The sequence below is a fragment of the Lepisma saccharinum genome, chromosome 16, assembly GCF_977018435.1.
Source record: "Lepisma saccharinum chromosome 16, izLepSacc3.1, whole genome shotgun sequence".
NCBI classification, from domain to species: Eukaryota; Metazoa; Arthropoda; class Insecta; order Zygentoma; family Lepismatidae; genus Lepisma; species Lepisma saccharinum.
In genome coordinates, this window is record NC_139244.1 from 1577118 (window position 1) to 1603277 (window position 26160).

At 39.3% G+C, this 26160-nt stretch overlaps 1 protein-coding gene across 2 annotated transcripts in view; it reads right to left on the reverse strand.

Moving 5' to 3' along the window:
• The window catches only part of LOC146000187 (uncharacterized), a 94842-nt gene that overhangs the window by 35142 nt on the left and 33540 nt on the right, over positions 1-26160 (reverse strand). For both annotated transcript variants that reach the window (XM_083137546.1, XM_083137545.1), the window contains 7 exons: positions 24406-24546; positions 22442-22604; positions 20779-20895; positions 19132-19304; positions 17927-18126; positions 15494-15591; positions 11071-11202 (listed from right to left, as the gene is read on the reverse strand). In XM_083137546.1, coding sequence (XP_082993672.1) covers positions 11071-11202; positions 15494-15591; positions 17927-18126; positions 19132-19304; positions 20779-20895; positions 22442-22604; positions 24406-24546 — 1024 coding nt within the window. The remainder of the gene's footprint in view (positions 1-11070; positions 11203-15493; positions 15592-17926; positions 18127-19131; positions 19305-20778; positions 20896-22441; positions 22605-24405; positions 24547-26160) is intronic.

A 26160-nucleotide genomic window follows, 5' to 3' on the forward strand; every position in this document is an offset into this window, starting at 1 on the left:
GAGCCACATATATGTGGTGAATAAAAGATCAAGATTTCGGTACAAAAACTGGGCATATTTCAGGATCAAAAGAGGTATATAAAATGGCATTCTGGTGTTAAAATCATTAATAAAAACCTAAATTTAATAACTATACTGACTACACAAGATTAATATTTCACTTTAATAGCACATTTTATATAGTTATCAGAGTATTTAAGTTTATTCCTCTGCAAGGAGTCCACTTTTGTATCTCAAATATTTACAGCAGAATTAATCAATTTTCTGTGATTTGCATACCTCCAGGATTATTCAGACCTCTGAAGGTGTCACGTCTGTAAATAAACCCTAAGTTTTATGTTTAAGAGTTCATTTCACATCATTATGTGACAAAACGTGGTAACAAAATGCACCTAACACCTTTCAAAAACATGAAAAATTAACATTACAAACACATTTTGTGTTCATGATCGATGCGGTGAACACTGTTTAGAATTACTTACGTGAAATTTTGTATTTCCGCGTTGCACAATTTAATGGTTATTTCCAATTAATTTCGAAGACACTCTTTCTTCATTCACTAAGGTTACAGTGTCTGGAGCAGAGATGTTTTCGTGAAAAACGAAATATGCATAAATTGGCTTGTTCCCAAGCAACACGTGTCTCTGTCTCTTCAGTGTGAAATCTTCCTTACTCTTTTTCACGCATTCAAAATGAAGTTATCTCCTTGAGACAAGGTTTGATGACCATGTCAGGATAAACAATAATCAAAGGAACCTCACCCCCCAAAAAGCTTGTTTTGAGCTACCAAATCTGTTACACTTGACTAACTGCATAGGAGGGTGTAAAATGTGAACATGTTGCCTTTTGTAAGCATAACCACAGAGAAAGCAGAGGGGAGAGATTGCAAAATGTTTAGTTCGTATATTATTGTTATTTGGCATTGGTTTTCTGTCACTTTTGGCTATCTCAATGATGAGGATGAGCGATGACTAGATGAAATTGATGGAGGAGTGCTGATGAAGAATACCAATGTCTAGGCCAGAACTCTAACCTGGGAACTTTGGTAGCAAAATTGAGTAGACCACATGAGCTCAGCCAGAGAAAGTGAAAAACTGGTCTAAGCTAGTGTCGAAGAGTCAGGATGTGGGAACACCTTCAGATGCCAACTCGTGCAGCACCATGGTTTCTGCAGGCTGACAGGAACGTCAACCCTGTCACAGAAAATATCTTAGTGTAAGTGCGTATTAATTATTAACAGGGCCTGGCTTTCCTTTCATTGCATTATCACATATGTACTAGGGTTGAGCAGTTACCGGTATCGGGCGATACCAGTGGTATCGGTATCGGAAATTATCAGTTGGAATCCATCTACCAATACCGGCCAATACTTTTCAGGCATATTCGTCTTTAACAGGGTTCACAAAAATGTCGCACAACACTTTCGCAGAGTGTAATTATCCTGAATACTATGTAAAATTCAAACTTTATTTTCATTTTGCACCAATTTTGCATGAGAAACTGTATTTTGTGATTACATAACATCTATTTTAATATTGTGATGTAATTCTTGAATATTCTAAAGCAAATTGCTTTGTAAATTGATATATAGTGTATATACGAGGGCTATCCAGAAAGTCACTCACGTTTTGGCAGGGTGCAGCTAGGGGCAGGGTGGAGCGCCGCCATTTTGTGCAGAGACTTCCGCCCGTTCAGTGCGCATCCAGCTGTGGACGTGTGAAATTCATGTCATTTCAGCTCTGTTCATAATACATTGTTAACATGAGTGCTCCGATGGAAAATCCTGCCAGTTGTGAAGTGAGGTCGGTCATACATTTGTTGTTGGCGAAAGACACTAAACCGATTGACATTCATCGACATCTGTGAGAAGTTTACGGTAAAGGTGTTGTGAGTGAAAGTGAAGTGAGGCATTCGTGCCTCATGTTTAAATATGGCCGCAAAAACGTTCACGATGGAGACCAAAGTGGACGACCAAGGATTGTGACAGACAAACTGGTCGCAAAAATCAATGGCAAGATTCGTGAAAATTGCAGTTTTACAACAACAGAGCTCTCGTTTGAGTTTCTGCAAATTTCAAGGAGCTTATTGGATGAAGTTGTGACCCAAAAGTTAGGCTACCATAAGTTTTGTGCAAGATGGGTTCAGAAAATTTTGACAGGGGAACACAAAACCTCCCAATGAAATATGTCGAAAAGTAGAGTAAGAGTTTCGCTTCAAAATGTATATAATAAAAAATGTCTACTTTCACTTGTCTTATTATTATTCCAAAACGTGAGTTACTTTCTGGATAGCCCTCGTATATTGCAGAATAATATTTACACACCAATATTGATCAATATTTTGAACAAATTTTAATTATTGTAATTTTCAAGTAACAGTATGGGTATTGGTGGGAATCGGTAAAAGTATTGGCACCGGTATCGGTTCAAAGTGGTATTTTGCTCAGCCCTAATGTGTACATGTCCAGACATCCCAAACCTTCTAACATATCTACCTGTTTCTTCTTGAAGATATGATTTAACTGCTGTGAAACAAGATCTACCTACTTTCATCATTTAATCAATCTTTGTGAGACATGTTTGGACACATGAAAAGAATTGATGTAAAAAGACTGCCAGTAAGAGCTTACAATGCACAAGGAGTGGGAATAAAGCCAAAGGGAGAGACCAAGATGTCGGTGGAAAGAGCAGATAGTGGAGAGTGTTAGAAGATGACAAGATCGGAACAGTGTGGAAAGAGAGGAGTGGTGGAAGACTGGGAAAAATGGAGAGGCTTGACTTCTATGGCAACCCAGCCAGAGGCAGGAAACGGCGAAGGATGAGGATGATGATGCAAGACAACCAAAGGAGAAAGTCAACTTCGTAAATTCCCATTATTTCCACTAATAAGCGGTAAACAACTTTTCTACCCATATAGATCTATGCATTAAAAAGGCAGGTTTCAAAAATGTTTGAGAATTTTCTGAAAATGAATTATAAATTTGGTAAATTTACTGAAAAGTTTTGGGAAAATCATGCTTTTCTAATGATTATGTTCTACCACTGGTCTATCTAACCAGCCTATGGCTTCCTTGCAATTTGTTAAACTTAGACCTCCATGTAACTTTATAACGTGCATTCTAGGTATAATCTGCAGATGTCCACAGGTTGAACAAGAAGTTGGCAGTATACAATAGATTCTTAACCTTTTGGAGCATAAGATGCCCAAGCCGATTTTGAACAAAATGCAGAGTTTCAATTAAATGATTGTAGATCGGAGACTAATTGCCCTAGAGAGATGAGTGATATACCGTTGTACACGGAATGAACCAGAGATTCAGACTATATAAAATGTATGCAAATTTGGCGTATATGTGGTGGGGGAGGGGGAGAACACTCAAAATTCCAAAATTTCGGGAAAAAATGGGGATTTACCCCCCTCCGCTCAAGGAAAAAGTACATGACAGTGTCGACATGCACATGGAAATTATCGCTGACATGTAAGGAAAAATATTATTATCGTATGGCCAATGTAACGAGAGTTGTACCCCCAAAAGGAATGGTCAGCACGCCACTGATTCAAGCTTCAAAATGCAGCGGTACCTTGAAATTACTGTAGCTCAGAGGCTAATTGCCTTTAGAGAGATGAATGATATACCGTTGTATGCGGAATGAATCACAGATTCAGACGATATAAAATTTATGTACATTCGGCATATATATGGAGGGGGGGAATCCCCAAAAAATAATTTTATTTTTTTTAAAAGTGCCCCCCCCCCACCCGAAAAAAAGGACATGAAAAGGTAAACATGCACATAGAAATTATCGCTGGCATGTAAGAAACAGAAAAATATTTGCATCATTATCATATGATCAATGTAACGTGAGTTGTACCCCTGAAACGAAAGGCTTGTGTGCCACTGTCTCATGCAGAATGAATCACAGATTCAGACGGTATAAAATTTATGCACATTCGACGTATATATGGAGGGGGGAAGGATTTAATCAGAACAGAGATCACTCGGGGCAGCCATGGTCGAATATAAGCCTTTGGGGACACAGCAGTCCCTTTGGGGACACTTCACACGTCACACGAACGAAGCAAAGATGATGATAAAGTATTGGGAAGAGTCACACTTCACTCAAAAAATCTTTGGCACTTCGGCACAAAACGAGTATCACGTATGCACAATCTTCCAGGAGGAAAAGCTAGAACGGAGTTAAAAAAGAGCGCCAATTCTTGCAGCTACTTCCAAATTCTATTTTTAGACAATGCAGAGTAACCTTTGTAGCCATTTCTGAAACACTGTGCTCAAGAACAAAGGCTTTTCTTCAGCGTGCCTCGAACTTACATTATTACGACGCAGTTTCAACAACCCCTCTTCCCCCTCCCCCAACTCCCAACCGACGATTGCTCTCGCACGGAAAACATTCCTTTTGACCTCGGGTACCGATATACAAACTTCCTTCCAATGTAGTTTCCAGGGGTGAGGGAAATGCATTGCTTTAGAACAACAAAGCCGGCCTTCCTTTGTCGGCAAAATTTTTCTGTTCAAAAGAGATGCAAAAAAGAAGTCTCCTTTTTCCCGCCATTTTCATGAAAAGAAAAAACGCGCAACAATCATTTCTGTTAAATACATGTGTTAACAACAATATGAAAAAAGAAAATTTAAATTCTACCCAAAAAAAGCAAAGTTATAACGTAAAAACTACTACCTTGACAGAGCATCTCGATCGAGACGATCGGGCCCCCGAGGGTTACATGAGAGCGTCTCGATCAAGACGATCGGGCTCCTCAAGGTTAATGGGACCAGAATAGAAAAACTTAGAATGCAGAAAAATTTAAAATCTGGTTTTAATACATGTTGCTTTATCCAGACTATGAAATTTGATTCCACAATAGGGGAAAATGTTAAATCAAAGACAGGACATACTTACCCCAATATCTAAGTTGTGGAAACTGTGGAGAGTCAGAAGTTGAATTGGTTCATTGATTTTGAGTGATTTGTCTTATTTTACTTCACTTTTCTGCAATGTTTGGCTGATCGCAAAGATGAGGATGAATTGTGATAAGATGAGATGGGTGAAGGGACAATCACAAACACACATGCATGACACAACACAATTCCTATGGAGGATTATCTTGACTGCATGTCTAAGCATCAGGGCCTCACTAGTCTGCAGTATGAAGTCCAGGGTGTACATCTGGGGGCCTTATGAAAGGGTGACCCCTTACAATCCAGGATGAATACCAAAGAACCAGTTTCGATATGTCACAAATCTATCATGATTGGATTGACTGATTTATTGATTTGCTTTATTTTTACTTTGCTTTTTTCCTGTCATCTTGGGCAAATCACAAAGATGAGAAAGATCGACGATATGATGATTTTGATGATACACACAGAGAATACACATGCCTAGTACGGGATTCGAACCTGGGACCTCTGGCTTTGCAGCATACTGTGATAACCACTCTAACACACTTTTATAGACCGTTACGGAAATTCTACATACAGAGGGACTTCTCTGCTTCATTTTCCAGTTCGTTCATGCAGGTGGACTCGTATCCTGACCTAACCTGTATACTTCCTCAGTTTGACAGTGAATTTTGATACAATTGCACATCCCTAACTTCCAAAAACTGGATTAGGTACTTAATTTCACACTTAGTAGGCCTTTCAAATGTCTTGAACATGATTAGTACTTAAAGAATACACACCCCACAACCACTTATTCAACCTAAATGCTACTTGTCCATGCTCAATGAAATCACAGCAGGCACAATTGGAATCTTCACTAGTGGCACAGAATCACGCAGCCTATTCTCAAACCTTGATTCTTCTGTGGCAATGCCACAGGTGCAGAGAATTCCCACGTGCACGTGATACCCCCCACCCCCACCCTTTTGTTCCCTCTCCAGCCTAAGTAAGGGATATGTGGCGTATATGTAAGTGTGTAGCCCCAAAGTGCAATAGTATGACAACTGCCAGCTGATGTTATGTTTATATCTCCATGTTCTTCTTTGTATGTTAAGGTATAATGTTCATGTTTGGCTGTGGCCATGTCACCATATATGTCTAGTATGAATAAATGTGTCGTTTCACTGTGATCGATCTTATCATTTCCTGTGCGCTATAAGACTGTAATGCCTCTTTGACATACCGGTCGAGAATAGACTCTTAAGTTCTTCTGTAGGCTAGTGGGTCTCCCGCCAGACATCCGCTGATATCCAGAGAACACCACCGCAGCATAGGTTATGCATGTGGCAGCGTTAAGTACACTCATGCTCATAAATTAAGGATAATGCTGAATCTTGTACAAAGAAATATTTGATGTGCACGTCGCAGCTTGAAATGATGTCCGGGTACTGTACCAAAGAACCTGTGTTGAATATGACCTTTATCCAGTGTGTGGTGGCGCTGTAAGCAGACCAATGACACCCAGGAGCAAAACTGCTGATCAGAGTACAGTGCCTATAGGAAGTGTACAGTTGTGTTCGGTTGTGCTAATGGTGAGTGTGTGTGTGAAATTGCTCAGCGAACACATATTGATGATGTAATGAGGGGAAGGATACTTGGGCGGCTAGAGGCGGGCCAAAGACAGCAGGTCGTGTCACAGGTGCTCCATGTGCCACAAAGTGTCATCTCACGATTATGGCAACGATTCCAACAGACTGGAAACGTGTCTCGGCGCTACAGCAGTGGATGTCCACAGTGTACAACACCACGAGAAGTCAGGTATCTCACCATAAGTGCCTGGAGACACAGACGGAGTACTGCCGGGGACCCTGCTCCAGACCTTGCAGCTGCCACTGGAACAGTTGTTTCCAGACACAGTGTGTACAGACGACTCAACAGGCACGGTTTATTCTCCCGGAGGCCTGTAATTTGCATTCCACTGTCACATGGTCACAGAGTAGCCCGTAACAACTGGTGTAGAGAACACATGGACATGGACATGGACAATGGAAGAATGGTCTCAGATACTCGTCACTGACGAGTTCAGGTATAGTCTCAACAATGATTCTCGTCGTGTAACCATCTGGCGTGAACCAGGAACCAGATACCGACCCGGAAACATCGTCGAAAGGGACCAGTATGGAGGTAGTGGTGTCATGGTGTGGGGTGACATTATCCTGGGTTCACGTACACCCTTGCATATCTTCGACAGAGGTACTGTAACAGGTCAGGTGAACCGGGATGTTATTCTGCAAGACTACGTTAGTCTTTTTAGAGCTGCAGTCGGTCCTACGTTCCTCCTGACGGATGACAATGCCAGGCCACACCGAGCTGCTATTGTGGAGGAGTACCTTCAAACAGAAGATATCATACGAATGGAGTGGCCTGCCTATTCCCCCAGCCTCAACTCAATCGAACATGCTTGGGATGCTCTAGGCCGACGTGTCGCTGCACGTCTTCCACCTCCTTGGACTCTTCAGGAGCTCGGACAGGCACTGGTGCAAGAATGGGAGGCCATACCCCAATAGATGCTCGACAACCTCCTCCAAATTATGCCAAGCCGTTGTACTGCATGTGTCAATGTGCATGGGCATCACATTCCATACTGAAACCTGTGCACATGCTCAAAGAACTGTGGAACAACAATTTACACTCTCCCTTGGTTTGTATCATATGTGCGCTCATTGGTTTTTCTCACGTTTTCTGCAATAAACACGGTTAAACAGGGTATGTGGATGTCTTTCTTGTGTGTTCAACATGTGTCTGTGCTACCAGAACTAGTATGTTGCAGTGCTGTATCGTGGGGCACCAAAACCTCTATTATCCTTAATTTATGAGCATGAGTGTAGCTTTCATCACCCCCAAAAACCATCATACTTTTAATATCCAAGTTCTCAGATGCTTGAACAAAGAAATATGAACCACGTATTGTATTGTATAACTAGAGGCACATATTTTTGTTAAATAAAAAAGCAAAATTTCGGTACAAAAACAGAGTCGATTTCGGGTTCAAAAGCGGTAAATAAAATAAAATTTTGCTGTTATAGCGGTGAATGATCACATCAAAAGTGATATATAAGATGACACTTTGGTTTTAAAATTGTGAATATAATCATAAATTTGATTTAAAATCTACACTTATTACATAAAATAAACTTATCCCTTCTAATAGCACACTTATGTAGTTACCAGATTTCCTGTGTAAAGGAGTCCATTTTTGCTTCTAAAATATCTACAGCAGAATTAATCAATTTTCCGTGAATTGCATAACTCACAGGATACTTCAGACTTCAGAAAGTGTCACGTCTGTATATAAACGGTAAATTTCATGTTTAAGAGTATATTTCACATTTTGCAGTTCATTTCGCATTATTTCGTGACAAAACAGGGTAGGAAAATGCACCTCACACCTTTCAGAAACATGAAAAATGAACATTACAGCATTTTATTTCATATTTCGTGTTTTCGTCAAAAACGAAATTTGCATGCCTCTATGTATAACAAAACCAATCATGTTGATCTGCTAGAACAGAAAATAAACCAATCTATCTCTTTTAATCAGTATTCTGAGTATGTAAGGGCATGATTGAGGTAAATGCTAATTGTTTTGTGGGCTTACTTCTCTAATTGTTAACATGGGAGCTTATTTTGGGTTAATTAGCCATAACCCCGTTGCAAGAACAATTTTGTATAAGTGGTTTCTTGGTCGTGATTATCCTCTGTGGTTCATTTTTGGGCTCCCAGCATTTGTACCTTCCACCGACCAAGGAACGACGTTACAAATGATACTACTATGGCATAAGGGAGGTTTCATATGGAACTTGGTAAATTCCCCCAATATTTTAAATACCACCTACTGTTACCATAATGACATAAAAATGACCATAAAAAAAAACTTAAACCACCTCGGTGGTATATCTGGATATCTTAATTATTCCCACATCTTTGCTGACACTAGCAGGGCACAAACTCATTTGGCCAAAAAAACAATCCCTTAATTCTTCAGGTTGTCCAGATCATTTCAAGTAAATTTCCAGACCATTCTATAACATTTTGGCCACAGAGTCAGGACATTTATAGTCATAAGTTGATTTCCCTGACTTTTCAAGGTTTCCCAGAATTTCAAATAATGGAAATAATGCAATGTACTTCCTACTTGGTGACTGTTTGTGTGTAACACCTGAAAAAGTTCACTTAAATTTGAAATATTCCACCAGACCTTTTTAAAAAAATAGAAATCTCTTATTTTGGCAGCAATCAGAAAACAGGAAGTAAAAGGTCAAAATTAGGTAAAAAAAAAATTGTTTAATTTTATTGACATACACATTGGAATTTACAAAAACAAATGTAACGATACTTTATACACAATAATTATTTTCATAGGCACTAACAAAGCATAAGCATCAATGGTAGCAAAAATGCATTTCTTCAACTCTGTGATGTCAGTTTTTAGAATTTTAAAAAAAATTCAACTGTTTCGATAATAAGACATGTTTAACAAATAACAATTTAGATTGTAGAACTGTTTTATTTATAGTTCCTACTTACATACTGTAGCATATAGTATCACAACAAAACCAATTGTATTTTTCTCGTATTTTGTTATTTGAACACCACTTTCTACCTCTTTAGATGAATCGCAACAATGAGAATGATTAGATGAAATTGGCGATAGGACAATCATAATGGCAAAGAAGAACAGTACACTCCTGAAATGACTGTCATAACAAATTTTAAACTTTTGAATATTTTCATGTTTCAGGGAAGGAAAATGTGGTAGCAAATTAATAATACCGGACTACTGATTCGCGAAATAGATTGTTAGGAGATCCGCGACCACCAATATTAATAGAACTTTGAAAAATCAGTTTTGTGGATAAGTAAGTACTTATTCTGGTACATTAATTCTGACTTTATAATTGTAACTATTTCTTTATATTAATTTATCTTTCAAGAAATGTTACTAATAACATTACATTTCAAGAGCTAGGTTATTTTGTGGCAAATAATCCACAGCTGGATTAAAAACAATGATAGGAAAGAAAGAATAATGATGATGATCTTAAAGAACAAATCAAACATACTTCACTGGGATAAGACAAGCTTTTCAAGCATCCTACTACCTACCAGACCATAAAGGGCACTTGTATACCATAATTAGGGTAAAACATTGTGCTAAAAACCAATGGAATGATATGTACATATGTGTGAAATATGACTGTATAGAATATGTACAAAAAATATATTTTATATTTGTTTCTCAACTATCTCTGTTATATGTAAAGAAATATTGTGTAACGGCTAGATCAATGTTACAAGGCACTCTCAAAGCGAATATGTATTTACATGTAAAATATGGCATCACTACATATATTTGTATTTCAAATGCACAAACATAAGTTATATCTATAGATATCTGACATTTGTAAAAATTTTAAAAACACTATTACTGTGATATTTGTATATTTTCGCCAGCACTGAGCAGATACTGCTTTGAACCAATCAAATCCCACCGACACCAGTACTTGAAAATTGTAATAAGCAACAGTTGTAATCAATATTTATAAATATTAATATGTACACATTCCGTTGGAATCAATCAGGAATGTGCTAAGAATTTCATTAGTGAAAATAGTTATCATTATATTATAAAATTCACATTTGCTGCACAATATTGGTGCAAAAATAATAAAATTATGTTTTAAGCATAAATGTCGCACAGCACTTTTGGCAATGGTGTCGAGTTTCCTGGATTTTAGAGAAGTATTGATCGATGATTCAATTTGAAGGCCAAACTTTACAATAACGATACTGGTGGCATCAGACAATACCAGTGGTATCAGTATTAGCTCAGCACTACTGCTAACACCATACAGAAAAATCTATATTTCCGTATTAGCTATGATACTTGATAACAAAGTTACCTTACTTTTTGATCAACCCTTGATCATAAAACGTTAAGAGTTTATTTGTAGCAGTCAAGAGTGACACAAAAGATATCTGAACTGGCCATATAACCTGGAGACTGATCTAACGACTACTTCACTTGCGTGTATACTTCCTACAAGTGAGCACCATGCACAACAGATACATGAAAAAAATACAAGTCTCTACAAACGGCGCACACTTACCAGCAATTGTTCAGTTTTAAGCTGCACAGTGTGCTCAAGTTCCGCCACCTTTGCTCGCAGCAAGGGTAGTTCCTCGCTCTGCGTGGCCACACTTCCTTCACTAACCGAGTCACCCTCACTAACACCAACGAGCTGGAAAAACCATGGTGAAGTCACTAAACAGTCACTTTGTTTTCACTCATTCAGATTAACACTACACACTACAATATTCACAAGCAAGTCTCATACTACTGCATCTGCCTGAAGGTTCACGGGGCCCTGGAAGAGAAGGTAATGGCGTGATAGACCAATGGAACTGCTATAAGCCTAATACAAGATCTACCTTTTGTCAGTGTCTCTACAATTTCATAAAAACTAAATTCCCGCACCCAAAATTTTCCAGACCATCAGGGCCATTCATGTATTTACACATATGTATAAGAATATACAGGGTGTTTCTAAAGGTCGTTTACAACGCTTGGGAGGTGATTCCTCACACGAAAACAAGCCAAAAGTCTAAGTTCCATTTTTACGACTGAGGCTTCGTTTCCGAGATAGGAGCCTTGCAAAAGGTGACAAAGTGAACGTCACACCTAACTGGGACGAATACTAGCACAGATAGAGAGGCGGTTCCAAGGGAATCATAAAGGAATCGTGTGTGCTCAGTCCGAAAGTCACTATGAAAAGTTCACTGCACGCATGCGCAATGGAGTCCTCAAAGAAATTGGGGGTTTCCAGCAAGAAGAATGCATGGAAAAGGTATGTAACGCAGCAAGAAGGACCGTGACAATGAGAAATGCGTTAAAGACAACACACCCCGAACTCAAACATCAAGACATGAGCACGGAACACAAAATCCGAAAAGTTGAGCACGGTTGCATACCCCAGTTACACGCGAGGAATGAACGAATCATGTCATGTGGCATACGAGAGACACATTACTACACCAGGAGGAGGGAAAGAAAAACACAATATCAGATGATTACGACAACGTGTATTTTTACACGCGACAACTACGTAATATCCCCCCCACACACACACAACAAACAACAAATGCTACAATGTCTTACGCACAGACAGTGTGTGTCACTGTACAACAATTGAAGATGTCACTTTCACGACACAAAGGGGGTGGGGAGCAATACCAAGAGTGTCCTCACTGGGATTTGCCGAGGGCGATATACACGGACGGTTTTAAAAATGTCTGCCGTTTACGTCTACGCAGAGATGACAGTGACGAATCAAGGATTGTCGACTACGAGCAAACAAGTCAGGTGTACCTGCTACCGTCGCGGCGGCGACGTTGATGCGAGCAACGAGGTCCTCAGCTGATGTGACAGGTGTGTCTTATACGAGGGTTTTCATTTCTCCCCAGAAGAAAAAATCTAGAGGGTTGAGATCTGGCGACCTCGGTGGCCAAAGCACAGGCTCATCCCTACCAATGAACCTATTGCGAAACTCGTCATGCACAAAATGTCGTACATTACGATCGAAATGAGCTGGTGCCCCATCGTGTTGGTACCACATTTCTTGCCGCAGTGCCAAAGGTACGGTCTCCAACAGTTCAGGCAGAACCTCACTAAGAAGTGCATCATACGTGCGACCATTCAGGCGAACACAGAGAATGTATGATCCAATTAAATGATCATGTACTATCTCCCACCACAAATTCACTGAAAACCTGTGATGTTGATGGGCCACAAAAAAGTGCATGTGGGTTGTCAAAGTCCCACACATGTCTGTTTCTACTATTGAAGACATCCATCCTGGTGAATATGGCTTCATCTGTCCACAGTACCTTTGCCCCGAAGTGAGGGTTTGTGTCCAGCTGATGCAAAAACATTGGCAAAACTCCATACGAGGGCAAAAGTCACGAGGTAACAGTTCTTTACTTTCTGCAGTTTAAAAGGGTGCATTCTTTCCTCTGACAACACTCGCCAAACATTCACATGAGACGTGTTTCGTGCCCAAGCGAGCACGCGCGTACTGGTGCCAGGATGTTCTGCGACAGCTGTTAACACATCTTCTGCAAACTGATGTGTGCGTACACTTCGGGGTCTTACAACTTCTTGCCGCGGTGGAAACACTGACCTGTTTCACGCAGTCGACTGTCCACTACCTGAAACAAGGCGTGAGACGGTAAACGTCTATGTGGAAAACGTTCTCCATAAAGACGCCTTGCCTCACGGCTATTACCACGTGCCTCCCCATACATGAGATGCATGTCTGCTAGCTGCTGGGTCGTATATGCAGCCATCTGTGTAATAGGGAGCTGGAACTGCAAAGTTTCGTTTTTGTTGAACACTGGCACACTGCACAAATTGGCCGTATCACCGTACGAACACCACAGATCAATTGTTGCGATACTTGACTTGCCCACTCCACCACGTCAACTTCTTCCAATACAACATACTAGTACTCTTCAATGCGTATGGCAACCTAGAGCGAACTGCTGATCATATCCCAGCACCTGCAACACGTCTGGGACGACTGCCGGAGAGAACCAACCCTTCGAGCTCCTCTCGCGAGTACAGCAGTCATGAAGGTCAAACGTAGACTACGAGAGCCAGACTTGCCTGCACAACGCTTCCAAAACTGGTCTCTTTTACGTCACAGTGATCGATTGCGAACACTCTTGGTATTGCTCCCCACCCCCTTTGTGTGGTGAAAGTGACATCTTCAATTGTTGTACAGTGACACACACTGTCTGTGCGTAAGACATTGTAGCATTTGTTGTTTGTTGTGTGTGTGTGGGGGGGGATTGCGTAGTAGTCGCGTGTAAAAATACGCCTTGTCCCAATCATCTGATATTGTGTTTTTCTTTCCCCCCTCCTGGTGTAGTAATGTGTCTCTCGTATGCCACATGACATGATTCGTTCATTCCATGCGTGTAACTGGGGTATGCAACCGTGCTCAACTTTTCGGATTTTGTGTTCCGTGCTCATATTTTCATGTTTGAGGTCGGGATGTGCTGTCTTTAACGCATTTCTCATTGTCACGGTCCTTCTTGCTGCGTTACATACCTTTTCCATGCATTCCTCTTGCTGGAAACCCCCAATTCCTTTGAGGACTCCATTGCGCATGCGTGCAGTGAACTTTTCATAGTGACTTTCGGACTGAGCACACACGATTCCTTTATGATTCCCTTGGAACCGCCTCTCTATCTGTGCTAGTATTCGTCCCAGTTAGGTGTGACGTTCACTTTGTCACCTTTTGCAAGGCTCCTATCTCGGAAACGAAGCCTCAGTCGTAAAAATGGAACTTAGACTTTTGGCTTGTTTTCGTGTGAGGAATCACCTCCCAAGCGTTGTAAACGACCTTTAGAAACACCCTGTATATTCATGTATTTACACATATGTATTCCATTCTTTAACACAACACAGGATGTAGAATAGAAAGGTGCAAAACTAGTAATGGACAATTTACCTCCTCTTAACTTTGCTGCTGACTGTACAATGGTACACAGAGCTACTAATATATATATATATATATATATATATATATATATATATATATATATATATATATGGTATATATATGGTATATATACACACCTGGCAACTATTCATGTTTCAAGGAATTAAAGATATGGGTGAAGATATAGAGAATACTACATTGAAGTATACAGTAGAACCTCAATTTAATGTTGTCTAGGAGTCAAAACTGTAAAACTGAAAGGCACGAGGAACAGTTTCCACATCCAGCCAGATGTGACCTGACCCCACTGACTTTCCCCACAGTAAACTGGAGAAAGAGAAGTCTGTGCGCTGGATGGTTGTAGGAGGAGAAAACTTAGTATTACATTTATGGGAGTATTATTTAACTAGTTCTCTTGTGAATATCAAACTTCAGATGGTGTAGAAAAACACATGAACGGGAACAGGACAGGTTGAAGATTTTGTTTGTGTTACATAAAGTAGAAACTTCCACTTGATTAGCTGCAACTTGAGTTCAAGTTGTTTGTCCATAAGGAATACATGGGAGTCCATAAGTAATTATATTTTTTACAGATCGTATCTAGCTTACCTGGTGCAAAACTGTCACTCTTAAAATGAGGGAAAGTTTTACACTGTTTTGCAATGTTGGAACCATCAAGATTGAATTTATAATGCAGGAAAATGTAAATTCTAGGAACATGAAATCAGGGTTCCGCTGTATTAACTGGCAAATATGTAGCGAAGGAGAGTTAAAATTAAGCATTCCTAAAGATCTATCTATGTTCATCATTTTTGATACATTGTTGTTGTTTTTGAACAAACATGCAATCGGACAGAAGAACCATACACACACACAAACACAACACACTAACAATTAGCAATTAAAGCTTTCTTAGTGAGGTACTTCAAACTTCTGAGTTTAGCTACATTGATCTAGCCTAGTTCAACACCCAAAAACAACATTTCCACACTCAAAATTGTCCCAAAAAAAACTTAAATAAATTTACCTTAGTAGGAGAAAGTGACGTGGGGGCCTCGCCATCCTCTGTTTCTATTTCCGACCTCACTTCCTTGTCTTCGAACTCGGTAGGTTGAATCTGAAGCCCTACAAATGCAAATACATAAACCAATTATAGCCTATAGATCGACCACAAGGAAAAAAAACCTTGGGACGACAAGTCCCCGTGCAGCTTTCCCTTCTTCCCTCCACCTTGGGCCAAAAGGAAGCATGGTCAACTCTCCCCCTCCCCTACTCGCAGTGGTACGGTGCACAGGACTTGCGGGTCTGCCCAGGTTGTTTTGCTCGTGGTTCCATTATACCTCCTTACAAAAGTGGCAGAAAATGAGGGTGTGCAGCTTACTTGAGTATAGAGCTTATCATCAGGCGTAAACAATTTATCCTGCTGAGGTATGCAACCCATTATACAAGCTTACGAGAGGACGAGTGGAGGTCAAGATGTTATCTCACAGCCTGTGTTGTTGGAAAGAAAACAAAACACGTTTGCCATAATTCGTGTATCAAGTAGAAAAAATCATTCTAAGTATATTCTGGTTTAACTAAATCACAGTTCTCTCTCCCTGCACTGCATTATGTGCGTTGTTTCTTCACCTCCCTGCCCCCACCTCCTCCTTTAAAAAATTGGGTCAACTTAATTCATGAAAGCTTGCAGACAGAAGGCAAAAGAATATTCTCCTTCGCCTTTTGCCAAGGGAATCATTATGCAGTCACACTTGCGCCAAGAAAGAGATAAAAACAGCAACCAGCTAGATGTTTACATCTGGCCAGTCCAGCTGCATGGGTGGGGGTGGGGGAAGTTGTAAGGCTTGTTTTATGTTGCAGAGACTCATTTGAGTAGCATCCTTCTTACTTCACAGATGGATGCTAAAAGCAAGATGACCACTAAAGGAAGAAGATTGAATTCTTTTACAGCACATGAAAAGTTACGCGTCATTCAAGAAGCGGAGGAAATTTGAAATCATGCCGCTGCTCGTAAATATAAGTGAGAGTTGTGTCAAAGATTGGAGGGGAACAAAGGAAATACTGCTAAACTACGTGTGGAGTGCTTTTCGAGGACAAAAGGCCAAATTTCCGGAAATAGAAGGGAAACTGCATGACTACGTTTGTGAAAAACGACAATTTGGATTTGCAGTTTCTGCAGAAATGTGTCAATTGAAAGCTCTTTCACTGGCAAAAGAACTCGGGAGTTCACGGTTTTAAAAGCAAGTCAGGGTTGAAGTCAGGTTTTTTAGACGATACAATCTGAGTTTACGAAGAACAACAACTTTAGCCCAGCGACTTCCTGACGCATTTGAAGATAAAATCCTACGTTTCCAACATTATGTAATAAATTTGAGGAAAAAGCATTCATATCTTCTGTCACAAATCGGTAATGCGGATCAAACCCCAGTTTATTTTGAAATGCCATCTGACTCTACTGTTAATAAAAAGGTGAAAAAAGTGTTCTTGTGCGAACTGGTGGATATGAAAAACAATGATGCACAGTGATGTTTTGTGTTTCAGCAGATGGAAGAAAACTATCGCCATATATTGTACTAAAGAGAAAAACGGTTCCTAAAATTAGTGTCCAAGGAGTTTTTGTGCGAGCACAAGAAAAAGGTTGGATGGATGAAAGCCTAATTCACAATTGGATCAAGTGTGTGTGGCTAAACTGACCTGGAGCACTTTTAAACATGCTCATAACGGACAGTTTCCGTGGCCATACAACCCCTGCAGTTAAGCATCTTCTAGATTAAAAAAAGACCGACCAAGTGATAATTCCTGGAGGCTTAACATCAGTTTTGCAACCCCCTGATGTGTGTATAAATCGGCCTTTCAAAACTGCTCTAAAGGAACAATATACAAATGGGATTTCCTCAAATAACCACCAGTTTACACCAGAGGTAAAAATTAAGCATCCTGCAAGCTCCTTTGTCAGTGGGTTAAAAATGCATGGTCCTGCATTTCACCGATGTTGGTGGAGAAGAGTTTCAAAAAGTGTTCCATCAAAAAGTGTTCCATATCGAACAAACTCGATGGGACAGAACATGACTACATATGGGACAGTGATACTGGGGAAGCAAACTCTGATGATGACAGTAGTGTTGACTGTGGAAGTGACTACTTAGGATCATTAATTGACAAGTTGAATACCTCATTTCTCCATAGTGAGAGTCTCGAAACTTTTCTAACAAGTCTCTTCTTCAGTGAATAAATGTTATTTATGTTCTCTCTCTGATACACTTTACTGTTATTGAAATACACAGCACAAATTCAATCAATTTAGACAATAAAGCGGACATGCAATGAAAATCTATTTACAAGCAATACGAACTCTTGTTTTTGTTCTTTGGTTTATTTGTAAGCAGATTTTAACTGTGTTGCTGCCAAAAACATCAACACAAGTTCTAGACTGCCTGGATTTAGACTATTAAGAGTGTACCTTCTAATTTCACGTTCTCCAGTGACACCTCCAAGCCATATCTTCTGACTTTTCCAATCCGTGGACTTTCTTCTTCCGAGCTGTCCTCATTGTGGAGGCCGAGGGGCATTTCCCCTCGCCTCTTGGTTGCCCCCGAGCTCCCACAGCTGCTGCTTTCAATGGACACATCCTCACCTGCTTCTGATTGGACGTTGTTCTGCCTGTAGAGGAAATGGTGTAAAATTATAACAAATATTAAAAAATATGTCATCGGGACTAATATTAATGAATACTTGAAATAAACAAATATTATGATTGATTAATTATGGCATACTGATATAATAGCAAATATTGATTTGAACCCAGGGACTACAGTGGCAAGATTGAAAGTCAACCACTTAACATGTTGAGCCACTGAGCTGGAAGCATCCAAATTGAAAGTTCATGAAGTAACTCATTTTTTGTAGGCAAAAAAGTGTAGCCTCACCAAAATTCATCACCAGTTCCATGAAGTGTCAGGTGATTGGAAAACTAACAAAATGTACACCTCATTCAACACATGGCACAAAGGATCTCTTCGTAAAAAGAAATCCAATTTGGAAGTGTAGCTAGCAGTGCTGTCTTGTTTTTGTTTCTTTTCGTTGTGAGAGTTTCTGTGATAATGTTGGCAACACTTATTGTCATTTACATCACCAATGTACGCCATTTAAAGACATGGATCACTGAAGCGGAGCTCAACGTGCTGTAGCTGTGAGGGTGTTTTATAAAAATGGCGACACTGCTGTTGCGAGACGAGAACATTGACATTATTTTAAACGCTTTAATCTTGAGAGACATGATCTTATTCCATCCATCTATGCAATGAGCATGTGGGTGAAGAACTTTGAAGCTACGCCAAGTACATTGAAGAAGAAAGCAACAGGTTTCAGATGGTGGAACATGCCATGGACGATTTCCGTCGAAGATTGTCCGAGTGATAACGAGAAAATGGTGGTCACCTTTAGGACCTACTTTTTAAAACACGAACTGCATATTTTGCAAATGACAATGTGTAAGGATGTAGTTTGTATCTCTTTTTAAAAAAAATAAAATGTATTATTAGTTTTGTTGCATTTAAAAAAGGCCAATTTTTATGCCACACCCTTTACTTTCTACAGCAAGCCTACAAAGGCATTTTACCCCATTAATTGTGTAGTAAAGATAGTGCAACAGCAAATCAGTCTTACCTTCTGAGTTTTGACGCTGCTAGTTTGGCCGTGACTGTTTCCAGCTGCATGGTGAGTTCATCGTTCCTGTCCCGGAGTCCTGTGTTCTCTGTCTGGAGCTCCTGGAGTTTTTCCAGCAAGGGACGAACCTGCTCCTCGTGAATCAACTCTCTGCTAGCTTCCAGCTCACTCAGCTGGGGAAGGAAAGAGAAAAGACATTGCAATTAGACCTCAATTATATTTTTTTCACAATTACTATTTGGGTGTCCAGAAACAATAGAATACAATTGACCATAGAATATGCAAAGTAACCTCAAAATTATCTATTTTTTCAGCATTTGTAGGGTCACATATTTATGGTGAAAAAATCAAGACTTGGTACAAAAACTGGACATATTTTGGGATGAAAAGGGATATATAAAATGGCATTTTGGTATTAAAATTGCTTTAAAAACTATACTTCTAACACAGAATAAACATTTCCCTTCTAATAGCACATTTTATGTAGTGATCAGAGTATTTACTTTTTTCTTGTGTAAAGGAATTTATTTTTACTTCTCAAATATTTACAGCACAATTAATCAATTTTCCATCATTTGCAAAACTCACAAGATAATTCAGACTTCAGAAAGTGTCATGTCTGTAAATATCCCTAAATTTTATGTCTAAGAGTTAATTAGCATTTCGATTTCATGATAAAACAAGGTAGGAAAACATACCTCACACCTTTCAAAAACAAGAAAAATGAACATTAGTGTGTTATTTCAGAATTATTGCTGCAACAGAAACAATTGCACCAGAACACTGGAAGGGAAATTGATTATCCCTTGAACGTGACAGAACGTAGCTAGTGTATAGCATGCTGTTGCGTTGATCATTCTACAGATAATAAATATTATAAAACTTTTTTCGGTTACCCTTTGCATTCATGGCCAGTTTCGTTTCGTTCTTTCTGGTTTCAAAATTGTAGGCAACTGGAATCTCAACAATAATTGATTGCTTGATCAATTTAGTTTATTTTCCTTTTGGTTAATTACAAAGATGAGGATGAGTGATGATATGATGAAACTGATACAGGGACACTCACAAAAAACACCATGCCCAGGCTGGTATTTGAACACGAACGCCCTGAGGTCAGAGTGCACTGAGCATCTCAACAATAATTTTGAATGACCTTGTATAATACTGGATGTCGCTAAACATGAGTTAATTCCAATATGACGTATTGGAAGTGGACATATCAGTCATACTGATTAGATCGAAGCGTTGTTTTAAGTCCACTTTATGCACAGACAGGCTAATCAGGACTGGACCTACAGTTTAAGGTGGAATCCAAACCACCATGCAATGTGCCTCCAAAATTTGTACCAGTTTAAAATTGATAATAAAATCAAAGTAGAGCTTTTCAATCTGATCAGATGAATGTAACACGTCTTGCCCCAAAAATAAAACCTTATACTTAAAAATTAGACCCATCTATACTTTAACAGCATCAGTAAACATTAAAAACAGCCGGTCCTTGATATCCCTTTACCTGTGGCAATAAAAACAGTAATACAAGACAAAAATGCTGGGTATATTGTCTACTTCTTGTCAACTCAGAATGGAGCAAAGAGACCTAGCATAAACATCCATTATCATGCATGTAAGCAACTCAAGGCACCTTACCCTCTGCTGAAGTCCAGACAAGGACTCCACCTCCTTCTGCAGCTGACTGGAGAGTTCCTCGGCCTCTGTTACTTGTTCCGTTAGGCCTTGGTTCTCCTTTTCCAGCATTTCGTTATCCTGCAAAGAAAATCAAGATATTTCTCTGGAACAAAAATCTACAAAATTTGAACTAAATAAGTGCTTCTTGTTTACTTTCCCACATTGTTCGAACTTTAGCATTGATCAAATAACAAATAAATGTCTGATGAATATATCATGCATTCTATCACACTGTCACATCAAGAAAAGTATTTAGACAATGTAACAACCACTGCCAATGAGATGGATGAAGTGATACTCACAAACATATACGGACGACACAACATGAGAGCCCCATGGAGGATTATATTGTCCATGAGTCCAAACGCCAGAGGCTTGGTAGTCTGCAAAATGCAGTCTAGGATGTTCTATCTGGAAGGGAGGCTGACATTTGAGTGTCTTCGGAAAAGGTCTCCTCTAGTAGGACCCTTAGTAATAGGGAGGGCAACTGAGATGATGACACGATGGTCTAAGGAAAGAATGAGTTATGGAAATAAGTGACGCATGAAATGAATATGATGATTTCGATCCTAATAGAATGTTTTTAGGTTTATGTTATTTTCATTAATTAATATATTAAAAAGGTAAAGTGGTCCCCTGTGCTTTGCACCACGCCATGAAGGCATATAGGGGGTGTGGAGTTAGGGCCCTACACTTTCTTGATCACAGCCGAATGTGGGGGTGATGTGATGAGCACCACGCACCTGGCGGCCTTTCCCCCCCAGAGTTTCCTCCAGGGACCCACTTTATACGAGGCTGGGTGGGCGCCGGAGCCGGTTCAACAGGTGGAAACTCACATGGTAGTCAGACGCCCTAACAACTGAGCTACCGCAGCTTAATATATTACATATTCAAAATATGTTTTGAATAAGTTTTATGCAATGTCATAATTCTATTTTTACTTTCAAAAAATTGTTTAAAAAAGAAGGTAAAGTGCTCCCCTGTGCTTAGCACCATGTCATGAAGGCGAATAGGGGTGTGGGGGTAATGCCCCACACTTTCTTGATCCCGTCGTGAGTGGGGGTGAAGTGATCAGCATCACGCCCCTGACCACCTTTACCCCTAGGGTTTCCCCCAGGTACCAATGTTATTCGATGCTGGGTGGGAGCCCGGGCCACTTCCAACGTTACAAAAGTTCCCGGATTTGAACAGGCCGGGGATCGAACCTGGCACCCTTAGCATGGTAGTAAGACGCGTTACAAAGTGAGCCACCGCGGCCACTTCAAAAAATTGTTACAGAAAAAAATCATAAATGTGACAAAATTTCTAAAATGTAACATATCAGTGGAAACAGGAAATGTTGTAGATTTTTAGAAAGAAGCGTTAAATAATAGCATACTTAACAACATATTTTTGTATGATTTTTTTTAAAACATTAACATCTACTGGGTAAAACTCGACATTTTTAGTCTCGTCCGGAAAGAGTTAAGGTTAAAACATGGTTCAAACGACTTAATAAAGATACATGAAAAAGTATAAAAACTGGATGCCATGATCATGTAAGTGGAAAGGCTGGTTGTTTCCTGCAGCTCCTATGGAACAATTCTCTCAATAAATTTCTTATAAGATAATAAAAGATGCTTACCATCTGAGCAGCTGATAATTCCCCCCTTAGTTTTGTCTCCTCCTCCTGTAGACTAGTGAGCTGCTGCTCCACACGAAGGTTCTGCACCGTGAGCTGTTCCCTTTCCAATGCCAGTTGCTCCTGCAACTCCCGAACCTGTTCCGCATGGCGTTGCTCCAACAATCTTCAAACAAGAAGGGTTATTCTTTACAATTGCTTCAAGTGTACATTGGAGCCAAGCTGTATTAATTATGTCAGTAATTGAAAGTATTTGCTATATTCAGGGGGTAATTTGAAAATACGTTTCACAGTTTTATTACCAGAAGGAAAATCTATTCTTGTGACCAATGCCATTATGGACAAGAAGGTATCAACATGTTTTACAATGCAGCACAGCCTACCATAAATTCTTAGAGTGGAAGTATCACAGGAGAGGTTTCAGGTGATAAGAGAAGATACTGTTATAATCGATTTTTTTTAAATATATAACATCTGTTGTTGGCAATTAGTGCATTTCAAATGTAAAGCCCAGCTGCTCATTACAAATAGCTGTCAACAACAGGGCAGACCGAGTATGTGCAGAAGTTTTGACTCTTTTATCAGTGGCGTGACCAGGATTTTTAAAAAAGGGGGAGGTTACGTATAATTTTTTTAGTAGCCAGTCCTTATTTTCTTATCATTTGCTGTCTTTTGACATTTTTTTTGCAATACTGGACCAAAGAGAGGGATCTCCCCCTCCCCCTTGGGCATGCCACTGACTCTTACTAGTTTGATTTGATACCCAGTGGAGGCACATAGTGCTTCGGATCCTACTTTAAACTGTAGGTCCAGTCCCGATTAGCCTCTCTATTAGGGATGTGACGAAGCTGAAAATTTACCGATTCTGATGTACTCACCGATAATTTTTGGAACCGATGCCGATATTTAACCAATTCCGATACATACGATTATTAAACAGACAAAAATAAATTTGGTATGTACATTTCTATTGCATATCATATGTATATACATATATATTCTCAAGAGATGCGAATGAATGTACATTTGCATCTACAAAAGGTTATGTGAACCTAGAGATTTAACATTAGTACACAAGCAGTTCTTTGAAATGCAAAATGAATTCCTGTTCTGCCAGATTCAACTTCAGAAACACGAGATTTGGAAGCACTTCAGGAAGTAACCTACTTCTTCTCTTATCAAAAATCTGTTCAGCAACACTGCACACTCAATCACTGAATACTGATGCAGCAGGTATGCTCAAGTATTTCCTCAGCATTTGCTTCAGGTTTGAATACTCATTTTCGAATATCCAATACAACAGCAGATCCTGGTTCAGCAATGTAGTTTTATTTCCGATTTATAGTTAGGTTGATTCTCTAAATGAGAGTTTGCATTAATTTTATTACAAAAACTCTACAATAATGACGAATCATAACCAAATTTTCAATAAACCTTACAAAACTAGAATATAAAATCATTAAAAGGTAAAACTCTAGTATAATCTGTACCGGTTTAAATATCTGATTTTTGCCGATATGTCAATTTCTGCCGATTTTCATACATCTGCAATCGGCTTCGGCACATCCCTACTCTCTATGCATAAAGTGGATTCAAAAACAAAGTCTTATTAGTCTGCTATCAGGTATTTTGTCATGAATTTATTGTTGTTCTTGCAAAAATAAGTGATCCGCAGAGAGAAAACAGGTGCTAATATGTACACACACATATATACATAGGTAAAAGTCTGCGAACATGCATGCATGTCACCAGGTCATTAATAAAAGTTGATATTTGCATCAGAACTCACCAGGTTGGAAACACTGCAAGGAAGAAGTTTATTCATACAAAAACTGAGCACATGGTCATTTCTTGAACACCTACTGTAGTGCCATTGAAGTACTCCTGCTCATTATTATTAATACAACCAATTAAATTCTCTGCCACCAACTCCACTAAAAAACTAAAGCAGAAACTGAAGTGCTTACTTGACTTGAAGTTGACTAGATTTCTCGAGCCGAGCATGGTGATCGTCCACCTCCTGCGCCAGCAAAGATGCTCGCTGATTGGCTTCTGCGATATCTACCCTCAGCTTGTCACGTTCATTGTTCACATGCTCCAGAGAAGACCTGAAAGATAACACAATACACAACTAGTGTAATTGTATATTCAGGCACACCTACTTTTATTTTGCAGTCAACACCATCAAGGTAAGGAAAGAATCATAAATAGTGAAGAAGTTGTATCTTCAGGCTTTACTTGTCAGTCCTACATTTTCCTATCTTGTTATGTATCTGCCATTTTGTAAATTACAAAAGTTGAAGCGAATACAGGGAGCAGTCCTTAGTAACTAGGTTACAGTAACTTTGCTGTAAAAGTAATTGCACGTATGAACTGCAAGTGGGTTGTTGTTTTCTGCACTGATGACTATAAAATAACATTAATCTTCATTAAATTATAATAACCTTATTATGTTTAAATATGAAAATTGACAGACGCCGATACAGAGTGTCTACAAAAATTATATATCCAAAATTCTTGAGTTTCTCATTACTTTTTCTTGACCTTTTTTTCGTCTTAACCTTTATTATTTGACTCCTACTTTGGTAAAGTTGGAAATTAGCAATTCAGAAAATAAATACTTATTTAATGAGAAACCTCACAGCTGATACAATCTTATGTGGGATTCGTGTTGTTGTTCTTATATATTTGTGATTGTCCCTTCATCAATCTTATCTTACCAACATTCATCCTCGTCTTCATGATTAGCTGAAAAGGGACAGAAAAGTGAAATACGTGGGCAAATCAAAAAGTAAGTTACACCCAAGCAGTGTTCCTGTACTAAAAGAGATAAAATAATCACGTTTGGTGGCAACACTGTCCGGGATGTATTCTCCCCATACCCAAAGCAGCCATGCTGCAGCTGCTTTAATATGAGAGTTGTCACTGTATGAGTATGGCGCATCATATGGAGGTGGCATCCAAAATTAAGGTACGCTCTGTTGTCCGAGTTTTATGGACATGAAGGCATAATCAGAGTGAAATCTATCACCAAATTGTCGAGGTGTATGGTGAGAATGCAATGTCACACCCCATGATCAGGAAATGGTGCCAGATGTTCGAAGGGGAAAGAACACACGTGAAAGACGAACAGTGTGTTGGGCAGCCTGCAACTGTGAACACTATCGACAAAACGAAGCGTGTGAATGCAATCATCCTTACCAGCCGCCACGTGAAAATTAAAAGATTGCAAGTGAACTGAACATATCCTATGCTAGTGTGTCTATGCTGATTCATCACCAGATGGGTGTATCGTAAACTGTGCTCTTACTGGGTGGCGTGATTGTTAACCAATGAGCACAAAAGTCAACTCAATTGAAATTGGATGGAATTTTTACACACAAGAAACAAAAAAACTAGTCACACAATTCAAAAAGTGCTTGGAATACTTTGGTGACTGTCAAAAAAAGTTAAATGTTCATACATTTTTGTACAATAATTATTTTCTTTCTAATGTGTTTTGTTTGTTTTATACAGGGGGTGTAATTAACTTTTGGATTTACCCTAGTAAATGACCACAAATATAATTTCTTGACTGGCAGACACCCTGTGATAGCAAATCTGCATTGGAAAGTATTCACTGGGTCCACAGCAATGCAGCAACACTTTTGCGGAATCTAAAAATCTTGGAAATTATTAAGAGTTCTCTGATTGATACAAGACTTATTAAATTATAAAACCTC